The 12109-nt window shown below is 38.1% G+C and overlaps 1 protein-coding gene across 1 annotated transcript in view; it reads left to right on the plus strand.

Moving 5' to 3' along the window:
- Window positions 1–12109, plus strand: part of ppil2 (peptidylprolyl isomerase (cyclophilin)-like 2) — a 30189-nt gene that overhangs the window by 2433 nt on the left and 15647 nt on the right. Inside the window, exons 6-12 of the mRNA XM_075467272.1 lie at window positions 423–474; window positions 894–985; window positions 1251–1340; window positions 1439–1514; window positions 1657–1817; window positions 4211–4286; window positions 10758–10864. Coding sequence (XP_075323387.1) covers window positions 423–474; window positions 894–985; window positions 1251–1340; window positions 1439–1514; window positions 1657–1817; window positions 4211–4286; window positions 10758–10864 — 654 coding nt within the window. The remainder of the gene's footprint in view (window positions 1–422; window positions 475–893; window positions 986–1250; window positions 1341–1438; window positions 1515–1656; window positions 1818–4210; window positions 4287–10757; window positions 10865–12109) is intronic.

Consider the following 12109-nt stretch of genomic DNA (forward strand, 5'->3'; position numbering starts at 1 on the left):
ACCTATAAATATGTTTGCCCGCTGCAGTAACAGTGACACAGGATTTGATGCGTGTGTGTGTTTCTTTTCTTCTTTCTTTTTTTAACCAATATAGCTGTTTTAGGAGTTTGATCTTTCTTGAGAAAACTGCTTTAGCTCTGTGAAGTCTGTGCTTCCTACAAAATTGAGATTCCCCCCCCCCCAATTTGTATAGATGCTCAGTTACATTAGTTAATTATCATTAAAGAGTATATTTGTGTAATAAGTCAGGATTCCTCTCTTTTATTATTTTTCATAATGATTACAGTGTCAGTAACAAACCAATGTGTCGTCAGGTACTGTTGCTAATAGTCATCAAAGAGCTTGATGTAAAACGTGATGTGTGTAGGATTCTGTAAACATGTTTAACTTATTTGGAAATGTGTTTTTTATCTTTCTCACAGAAACTAGAAGCAAAGTCCCTCATTAAACTCAACATAGCCAAGAACAACGATGGTAAATATGTTTATATTTTAAGTTGTTTAAATGAAATCTAGCCATGACAGATATAGAAACACGGTGTTTGAAGGAGAAAAAAACAACAAACTGAAGCTGTTATTGGAATTAAATTGATTTACCAGATCTGAAACTCAGCTAATGGTTAGGAGAGAAAAATAAAGACTTCTCTGACCGCGCTGCTGGATGTGAGAGCTTGAAAAAGAACAAATTTTAACGTTCAGTAGTAGAAGCTGTTTTTCTGGAGTGGATAAGAACAAAGTAAAGTAAGTGGTGAAAAAGACGTGGGAGAGCACAGAGTACATCTCTTGAGATACTCCTTGACTTCTACGGCAGATGAATTTTCATGCAAAGGTACCAGATGGAAAGCAACTCTTCACCTCAGCCCACTGCTTATTATTCTCTTTTTTTTTTCCCAGGAAAGTATCACTGCCCTGTTCTGTACAACATCTTCACTGACAATTCTCACATTGTTGCCAACAAGGTCACCGGAAATGTCTTTTCTCATGAGGTTGGTGAACTCACTCTCTTGTTGAACTGATCTTCATACAATTACTTTTGTTACTCTTGATTGAAGTTTAAAACCACTTGTATACAAACGCATACTGAGGTCATCTTGATGTTGATGTCAGTGTGAAACAATGCACCACACTGTGTTGCTTTTCCACTAAAGTTAAAATAAACGAGAAACTACGAAAAATGAAGTTGATGTTCCTTCCAGTTTAGTGATCAATGGAGATTTTAGTTTTGCTTTTTGTATTTTTGTTCTCTCGCAGGCTGTTGAGCAACTAAATATCAAGACCAAAAGTTTTAAAGATCTACTGACCGATGAACCCTTTGCCAGAAAGGACATTATAACTCTTCAGGTGAGTAGTTGCTATATATTATAGTGGTCCTGCAGTTTGTAAGCAGGGAAAAGAGACTTCTATGTCGTGACATTTGTTTTGTTTTTTTGGCTTCAAAGGACCCCACAAACCTTGATAAGTTCAACGTGTCCAACTTCTTCCATGTCATGAACAACCTGAAAGTATTGGATCCAGGTGAGTTATCTGTAAGTTAGATTAGAAAAAAGACTTATTGCTGGTAAAATCTTATGAATCAAGATGAAGTGCTCCTGGAGTACCAAAGCTTTGGGGTGCGTGACACCTTTTCCACCCTCTTGCTTTCCCTGGTACTTTGTAGATGAGGAAAAGGCCAAGCTGGATCCACAATATCACCTGAACAGCACCAACCTGGAGACCAGGGAGACCTTAGCTGAGCTTTACAAAGACTACAAGGGGGATCAGCTCCTGGCTTCCACCATGAAGGAACCAGAAGCCAAGAAGACAGACATATTAAATGCCGTGAGCAGAAACTTACACGTGTAAAACTAAGACCATGTGATTACTGAAGAGGTTGCAATGTTGGTTGGAAGCTGTTTTTTTTTTTGTTGTTTTTTTTTTTTTTTTAAAACAACACACAGAAATGTGAATCTTGCTGTTGATGTTATTCGTTTAGAACAGTGGGAGGCTGATGCTTCACATCCCTGGATGGTCTCAGATAGGAGCTGTTAATCATACCACATGGTGTTCAACCTTTTTAACTGTTGACTCAGAACGTTTTTTGGGGAAGTTTTATCGTTGAGACCATTTTTAATTTCACGATGAGCTAAAATACAGCGCAGTTATAGATGTTTCTGTTCAGGAGAGCTGTTTAAGAATTGTAATGTTTGCTTCATACACATGAGGGAGACAAAGATTTAACAATGCATTGACGGCAGATAGGGCAACAAAACAAACGGCTACATTCAGGAACAGAAAAAAGAATATTCACAGTAATTTGAGGATGAGAATAAACATTTTTCTTCTATTTTTATTTGTTTATCTTATTTTTTTTAAGCAAGACTCAGACAGGAAGACCATTGTGAGTCTGTATGTAAGAACGTTTTCATTCATTTGTGTACTCCTCATTCTTACTATAACCTTGCTACACACATGCTCTCAGGCATCATAAGCCAGATTCATGTGGAGAGGGAACGAACACAATGATGAGTAACGGATGTTCCTGTATCTGTGAATGGGCGGGGAGTTCTAGTTTGAATCAGCTTGAACAACATCTGCACCTTATTTCAGTTCATCTCTCCTTTGATGCTATTCTGTCTCTCATCTTTCTTTTTTTTAATGTCAGAGCTTTTTCTTGGGTGTTCTCTGTATGTAGTTCCTCGTCAAAGTGATGAGACGGCTTCTGAGAAAACAGTGAATATAGGTCAGACAGAGCAAACAAGGTGAAGGCTGAGCCGTCACAAGAACTGGAGCAGAAGAATTCCAACCTGTGACTGTAGGTTAGACCTTTAGCTTTCAGATCCATTTGCACTTCTCTGCTGTAATCTCCAGTGAGTTATTCTCTCGATGCAAATGATTCATCCAGTCCTAAAGCATCATTAATTCAACAAATGTAACTTAAATCATAGTACAATACAACATAAAGAACCATCAATGCTTCCTACCTATGAGATGAAAGAAATGCCTCCAAGCTTAAGTAAAGATTCTATTTTTAATCATGCACTAACCACAGAGTCTGTATTAAACTAAGTTTGTACTTGGTAAGCAAGAAGACCAGACTAGTTGGGTCAGAAAAGAGGTGTGAAGAGGGCTGCTCTCAGCTGGTGATCAAACGTGAGGTGTTTTTAATGAGGCGTCTCTGCCCTTTTAATCTGGTGTATTTAGCTCATCTTTATCTTAGCTGGAATGGTTTACTTCTACAATAATCTTCTATCATATGAATGAAATGAGTAAGTCCTGCAAGCAGTGATTAACATTCCTAATTACTGAATCGCTAAAAATTCAATATTTGGCATTTTTGCTTGACCTAATTACATAAGTATAATAACGTAGTTGTTGCAGATTTATTTTCTCTAAAATTAACTGGAGCAATAATTGTTGGCTATTGGGCTAGTGTGCATGCACTAGAACCAAAAGATATTGACAGAAGTATGTCCCTGGGCTTCTTTTCAGTCACGGTTTCTGACACGTTCAGCTGTCTGGAAAAAAAAAAAGACACTGACAAACGTGTTAAAGCAGCTTTATTGGACATTTAGTTGTATTAATAGACACTAACAGTTTACTGTTTTTACAAAAAGATTCAAAGTACGAAGCACTTTCACTTGAGTCTTAATTTAGCGAATACATGCTGGAGAGATGTAAACCCAAACGCATTATCTGGTTGTTAGCCCAGTTTGCTCAATTTGGTAAGATGTTGATAGGACTACCATGTTTATATTAATTTAAAGAATATGGTTTTAGTCTGACAAATACAATTATAGCACAATAACTTGTTTTTGTGTCATGTCAACATGCTTAATGGGACTCTTCAGGCTTTTGACTACTGAGTAATCTGCCAAGTAGTCTAAATAATAGAACACAAAAGGTTACAGACAGAAAGTCTTAGACTTACTAATAACTATGCAAATGTTATTCACAAGACTGAGAGCTGATTTTTCTTTTCAAGAATCACTGAGTAAATGTTATTCTTGTCTCCAGGGTTTGATTGCATTGATTGTCTGTGTCCCTGATTAGTTGTTCCAAGTCGTACTTTTTCCCCCTCTTTTCTATGCTTTTGTTTTCAGAAAATAAACAAGAAAACTTACCGTTTTAACAGGTTGAGCAACATCATCAGAGAAAATATTAAGAGCAGAAGTATAGTTTTAAAAAGTAAGGTTCACAACATGACTTTTTCTGTTTTTTTTCCCCCATGCCAGGCGCACTACTCCACTGGCAGAGTTTCTGCCTCTTTCACATCCACAGCCATGACTCCTGCAACAACACATGAAGCAGGCAAGTGAACATCACACACCAAAAACCACTGTAGATTCACAGTACAACTAAGCGTTCGTATCTTTATTTTTCTTGCTTTAACCTCTATTTTTCCAGGGATTCCTGGTTTTGTTGCAAAGTGCAATTTCATGCCCGCAGAGCACAAAAGCAACTGCAAGTGAGAGCTGTTCGTTTAGAGTTTTCTTCCCTTGTCAGCTCCTTAACTGCTCTGAGGGAGATTCATGGTTGTATAAAAGTATTGTAGGTTCAGTACGCTTCAGAGGAAGACAAAAACAAGGATGCCATGTAAGGTAATCTAACATAGAATACAGAGAAAAGACAGAACAATGGATATTAAAATGTGTTTTTTGTGAAATACAGGAAATGATACAGTAATCATTATCTCCTGAAGTTTCAGGATTAGCATTTTCTGTCATACGTGCTACTATTGAAAGATTTAGTGTCTTGTTTTGTGTAATGTACATTTTAAACAGCCTGCACTGCAGAGGCATTTAGGGTTTTTAAAAGCTTAGTGATGTGGCAATATCAAACTAAGACTCGAGCAAGGAAATGTCCGTAAGATAGTTTTTCAAAGAAAAATGTTTTCCAGCCATAATCTTAATGTTGTCATCTTTATACAGTGTACAACAGAAATGAGTGTATCCCTGGGCTATATGACTCAAACAATTTAAAAATTGTATATTGTTATGGAAATTATTGTCTTAATTCCCTATTAAGTTTTTGCTTACCTTCCTATTACATCTGATGAGAAGTGAAATAGAGACTTTCAATGTTTGTGCCGGCCGGCCACGTGTTTATTTCTTCTGCAAAAGAGGCCAAACCTCACCAGTCAGCGTTCGTGGTGAGAAGAGACCCAGAACAAAGGAAATCAGAAGCATTTATACAGAAAGAGGAGGGTTTGGACTTTCAGGTGACACCTGAAAGAACACACCGTGTGTATTCTCCAACTGTCTCCTTGCCACACCCCCAGGGGGAAAGTCTCGCACTTTGGGGAGATGCAGAATCCGGAGACAATGGTCATTTGAATGATTATTGTCAATGTGTTAATCAACAGACACATGTCTGCAGACAGTGGATTTTACAACAAGGTGTCATTTCAAAGACAAATGGTTAGCAGACATCGAATTTACCATAACATTCCCCCCTTTTTGATTCAATTAATCACTGATAGGAGACAAACTTAAGAAAAAATAAAAAGAATAAACTAAGAAGAATAAAATGAAATAATGTAAAAACTAAAGGAAAACAATATTGAAATTGAATTTTAAAAAGATAAAAATTAGAAATCACCAACCACTTTCTTTCAATTGAGTAGACCTAATCACTAACAGAAAACAAAACAACCTTAAAGAAAAATAAAAAGGAATTAAAAAAATGAAAGGGAACAAAATTAAAAATAGTCATAACTATTATCACTAATTCACACAGATTGAAAAATATATCATCCTGGCGGTTGTCTACAAGAGAGAAAATAATGGGAATATAAAAACAAACAAACAAAACCAAACCAACACAAAGCAAAACAAAGAAAATAAAAATAAACATTTACAAAATGTTATTATCAAAGTCTGATTTGGTGTCAGGAATGTGAACAGAGGTTGAATTTTGGTCGGCCTTATTGGCATACACATGAACATACGTGGAGGAGTAAATCATCTTTGTTATGAGCACATCAAACAGCCATTTTAACACGCATGGAATTAAGATGCAGAGCAAAAAGAAAACAATTATTAAAAACCGTGATGGCCATCCTTGGCTCTAAGATTTTAGCCTAGAAAGTCATTCACTGCTAGTGGGGGTTGAATGGCATCTTGCATATTTTTGATGATGCTGGTAATGTTCTCATATTTATCAGAATGGTTGTCTTCAGTTCCAGAGGTCCGCTTGACCGTCTTAAAATCTACCAGCATGTTAAATTGGGAGCCATGTGGGTCGAGTGACCCATTGACTAAAACTGAGTTGTTTGTGTATACCCGAGCTTGGATATTTAATTCCACACCAATACGTGCCATGGTGTAGTTTGTTGAAACACGTCTAGTTGGCGTTTATTGAGTTGATTCCTTGCGTCGTCCTCTCTGGCGTCTGTGCGTCCTTGCACCATTCGTTCCTGATGTCATCCATCTTCCTTGGCGTCTGTGCGTCCTTGCACCATTCGTCCTCGTGTTGTTCCTCCTCGGCGTGTGTTCCTCCTTGTGCCGTTCGTCCATGTGTCATCTGCTCCTCCTCTGTCGTTCCGGTTGGCAGCTTGGCTCCTCCGTTGCCTCGGGGATCTTCCTTCCGTGGTTGGCGTGGACCCGCGTCGTTCTCTGTCATCATTTGGAAGGCCGGTGCTTCCTTCTCAGGCCCTCCACCCCCACTCAGTCGTCAGGCTGGCAATCATGGCGTGAAGTGGAAGCTGGTGGTGATTTTACCTGCTGACACAGATAGACAGAATAAGTTTTGCAATATTGTAACATATTTCCTTGTGTGAGTGAAATGGAGTGGTCTGGCTACAAACTCTGTGTGTAAAAGAATTGCACAAGGTCTATGTGTATGTTAAATGTTTTCCTTATTCTAATATGCATAAGGACAATAGGCTTTTGTCTCTGGCAGTCCTGTTTCCTCACAACACTACGCTAATTTGATTTTAGAGTGTCATTTTCTGGCAGGGTGTTATAAACAATGTTGTTTGAGGTTAATAGCAAGAAATGTATTAATTTGGGTTATTGCAGAATTGACAAAGTGAGCTGGGAATAATCTCTGTTAGCAGAGCCTTTTTGGTATTTTGCTGGGAATACTTCAATTCAGTTCGACCACATGTCGATCTATTACTAAGCAATTATTAAATCTATCGTCAGGTGTTCAAATGGTCCTTCTGTGGTGGGTGAGTGGGTGTGATCGTTTTGTTTTACCTGTTATGCGTTGCACAAACCATTCATGATTGATGAAACTTGAAGAAAATCTGAAAATTCTTTAGTGATAACAGTGTTGGGTTATACAGTGTTGGGTTATAGCATTATTCCCCCCTTTTGACACATGGTTCAACCCATGTGTCACTTCTGCCAAGTGAGGAAAGAAATGTTCAGGCAGGAAAGATTTATCGTCAGGTCCACATCACACAGCTTCCTTTTCAGTGTGGCACTGGAGCATCTTTTCCTGTGGTGTGGCGAAGGGCTGTGATGCTGTAAGAAAGTTGGGAATGGTAACAGGAATTAATACAAATAAAGGATCAGTGTGTTGGAATGTCGCTCTGTTTGCAGCCAGCGGCATCCTCGCCTGCATTTCCTAGAGAGAGACAGGATCTGAATGTTGTTAGTGTGAGAATAGAATATCAACATCAGAATAGACCTGCAAAGTGGGATGCAAATCTTTAGGTCATCAGCATATTGTAACGAAGTAGTGTCTGGAGAGAAAACAAAGGATTCAAGACTGTCTGAGCGCTTCATTGGCTTTCACAGTATTCTTGAAACAGACGTGTGAATTTATGGCCTCGTGTGCTGAAGTTGAAAGCAAACCAGAATTAGCTTCCTGTGTAAACCTGGAGCCTCAAATTAGATGTATGAAAAAGTTGACCATTGATACAAATATTGTATTAATTGGCTGCATTACCTGCTTGCAGACCCTGAAAAACACACCACTGTGTTGGCTGACACTGTGTTGGCTGATTTTTTTATCTCTTCTATCTTCTTATCAGGAAATAAAGGTGTGTGTTTTGGAGAATCATCATCTGAGACAATGACTCCTGCTGTCTTAAGAGACTCAAAGAATGGTGGTTTTCCATCGATGGCTTCTTGTTTAACTGAATTACAAAGTTTAAAGTCTGATTTTGGAGTGATGATAACATTTTCACAAACTTTGAAAAACATCATACTTACCGACAGTCCACAGTGACTTGGAGACCTCCTGTAAGGCTGTTTGAGTACAGTGTTTTCTTTGGACAAACAACTAAAGTTTTTTTTAGAAGTGCTTTTAGTTACCAGCTGGATTTTCCACACAGATGTCACTTTTCCTTTTTTTTTTTTTTTTTTTTTTTTTTTTCTCTAGTAAACTCTCTTTGAATTTTGTTCTGTCTTATTATTTCCTGTTCTCTATTCTTCAGTTTTTCTTCTAACTTTGATATGTCTTTTAAACTAAGGGACCCCCTATTGGGAACCCAAACATTTAGATATTTTAACCTTTTTCCCCCCACATTTCTTTTCTCATAACGTCAACAAGTGGCCCTCCCCGGAGGCCGCGCTCCTCAACGGGGACCCTGCTTCCCACCCCAACTAGGAAGCGTCGTACGACTGACTATTCTTCAAGTAGTAACAAAACTACATTTATTTAACTTTTCTCTGCTTCGTTTTTCTTAAAGTTTACAAGCAGCAAAAAACTACAAACAAACACATTCAACCCTTCTGACAAACACATTCATCTTTCTGCTTCGTTTTTCTTAAAGTTTACAAGCAGTAAAAAACTACGTTAGACAAACATTTACAACATTTAACGTACAAACACATTCACTCCGGCTTCGTCTTCTTAAGTTTACAAGCAGCAAAAAACTACATTAGACAAACGTTTTACGAACATTTAACATCCTCTGCTTCGTCTTTCTTAAGTTTACAAGCAGCAAAAAACTTTGCCACCTGCTAAAATCATGAGAAATGGAAATGCTAAAACCCAAATTTGAAATAATAATTTAGAAGTCAATATTTCAGTACTCACCAGATGGTTTTTCGCTGATCTATGTTCGTTGGACTTCAGCGGCAACGATTCAGGACAAATACACGGTTAAGCCCTCCCGTCTTAAAAACTAAACAGACGTTCAGAGGCTGAATTATATAATTCAGGACGGCCAATCGCTTCCCGTGTTTTGCCCCGGACGATTGCGCGTGAGTCCTGCAGACAACGCCAAATTGTTATGGAAATTATTGTCTTAATTCCCTATTAAGTTTTTGCTTACCTTCCTATTACATCTGATGAGAAGTGAAATAGAGACTTTCAATGTTTGTGCCGGCCGGCCACGTGTTTATTTCTTCTGCAAAAGAGGCCAAACCTCACCAGTCAGCGTTCGTGGTGAGAAGAGACCCAGAACAAAGGAAATCAGAAGCATTTATACAGAAAGAGGAGGGTTTGGACTTTCAGGTGACACCTGAAAGAACACACCGTGTGTATTCTCCAACTGTCTCCTTGCCACACCCCCAGGGGGAAAGTCTCGCACTTTGGGGAGATGCAGAATCCGGAGACAATGGTCATTTGAATGATTATTGTCAATGTGTTAATCAACAGACACATGTCTGCAGACAGTGGATTTTACAACAAGGTGTCATTTCAAAGACAAATGGTTAGCAGACATCGAATTTACCATAACAATAATTTCCTGATAATTTCATTGCTTTTAACTTCCAAGGCAAGTGATGTATTTCCTCCTTGATTACACCTTTCATCACTGACGGGCAAGTTAGACAATCTATCTTTAAAGATTCTGGATGAAGGAATACGACGGATAAGTGGGAACAGAAGCGGTAATCAGGACGAGCCAATCAAAGCAAACCATAGTACCACCAATAAATTCAAATCAAAGTTTCAGTGACAGCTTGGACAATGTGAAACACACAGCAGTCACCATTTATATCAGGAAAACATTGCTCTCTCTACTGCAAGATTAAACATCTCATGGGCATGAAAAGAGGCTGATTGAATAAGACCAAAGTAAATTCGTGTGGCTCAAATAGGAGCCTCCATTGTTGGTGTGAATCTTGCCAGGACTCTGCTAGATTGAACGAGTTGTCCTGACAGTGAAGCACAGGGTTGGAGGTATGGTGATATGGGGCTGCATTAGTGCAAAAGAGTGTTGTAGATTTTAAATGATACAAAGCACAGTGAATATCTGTGGATAACTCGATGACAATCCAAAGCATACCGCCAAAATTACACAAGAGCTTCTAAAGAAGAAATGGTACAAACTAGGATGTGACGAAGTATGTCACTTCATTTCTTCTAGTGGGACACTCTTGGAGTCTTACAGAAAAGCACTGCAGGCACGGCGTCTACAGCAAATAGCAACTGATGATTGTCATTGAAGGCTACACCTTATTTCAATTCTAAGGTTTTATGCATCACAGAAAGAATGATCTCGTTCTTACCAGGTCTTAACAATGAGTAAATAAAACTTAAAATGAGCAACAACGCATGATTATTATGATTATTAGATTACATGGTGTCATTTATTATTGAACAAAAACTAAGCCAAAATCAATACGCAGTGTGTGGGGAAAAATAAGTACAATAAATAAATAATGACATGGTGTAAAATGTCACATCTGTTGTTCATCTGAGGTTTTTATTTACCTAAGATTAAGATGGGAAAGGATCAAATTATATATTTTTTTTATACATTCTGATAGGTTAAAATGGGGGGTGTTTTCTGAAATATATATTTTATTGGTATTAACTCACGTTTGTTGTAAAATGTATGTGTATCTAGCTAATATATTTGTATTTTTGTAACAGATGCCATCGCAGATGACACTGTGCGTTACCAGTATGTGAAGAAAAAAGGCTATGTCCGTCTTCACACAAACAAGGGAGACGTGAATCTGGAGTTGCACTGTGACAAGGTAAGCTCAGACACATTCACACATACAACAAGCATGAAAGCAACACAGCTGCGGGTTGTAGTATGAGAGGAAAATGCTTTGAGGGGTTTTCCGAGTGTCCACAAATTTAGGAAAAGATGGAAATACTAAGTTCACCATCGTTGTTGAACTGACTGATCCCTCACAGCTTTTTATAATTGATATATGTCAATTATGAGAAATTGCATAGAAAGGGGAGGTTGATTTGAAATCGTTTGTCAGGTCTTTGTTTTTCAGTACAAGGCAGGCATTTTTGGGCTGAATGTTGAAAAAGTGGTGGTTTTATACTACTTTACCGAGCTTCAAGCTTCAGCTTGTAGTGAAAATGTATCATCTTCATTGTCCAATATTATAAATGCAAAGTAAGATGTAAAGTTTTCCAAATGCAGCCTTAACAATGAGGCTCTGATTAAGACTTTGCTGATTTAATTCTGGAGTAAAATGCTCTCAGATGTGTAGTTTTGCTGGTGTAGGTGATTAATTCATGTTTGGGTGACTCATCTGGAACACTTGCAGAATCTGTCCCCAATTTGTTTTTGTCCAATTTGACAATTTTGGCAAAAATATGTTCCTTGTGTGCCACCTTGTTAATGTTGAAGGTGGGGCCCCTCAAAGCCAGCCTGAACACCTCTCTTCCCCGGTAACCAAGTGTGCTCTGTTTTCATTGGCCTCTGAGCTGTCGAATCGGAATATCAAAGGAAACTTTCACCAGTCAGACAACCTTTGTGCCCCACATTCTCATCCACCTCACCTTCCTCCTGGGTGGTTTTCACCCAAGATTGCAGCTCTATTCGTAGCCTGCTGTTTATAAATTAATGAGCGCTGCTTCACTGTCACATACACTCAGAGTCATACAGAACCAAGCCCACCTTTGTGTAAACTGTCTGTTTGCTCATCAAGCTGTGGATTTTTCCACTTTTCCACTGTTTTCTGCAACTTTTAGTAAATGTTAGGGAGCTAATGATGGATATTAAACTTAGCCACATGTCATATCAACCAATATAATTGCTTGTAAAAGCCTTTAATAGCCTTATATTAAAAGGAGCATCTGATTCTGTACATCAAAGTGGCTTCATCTGATTTTGATGAAATGGTATTTTCTTTTTTAGGTTTAGTGATTTGTAACAAATTCAAATAACAGTAAAAATAATTGGACGATAAAACATTAACATACATTCAGATGATTAAAAAAATTAAGATGCTGCAGTGTCATATTTGAGTTGAAAA

This window comes from Odontesthes bonariensis, chromosome 6 (genome assembly GCF_027942865.1).
Source record: "Odontesthes bonariensis isolate fOdoBon6 chromosome 6, fOdoBon6.hap1, whole genome shotgun sequence".
NCBI classification, from domain to species: Eukaryota; Metazoa; Chordata; class Actinopteri; order Atheriniformes; family Atherinopsidae; genus Odontesthes; species Odontesthes bonariensis.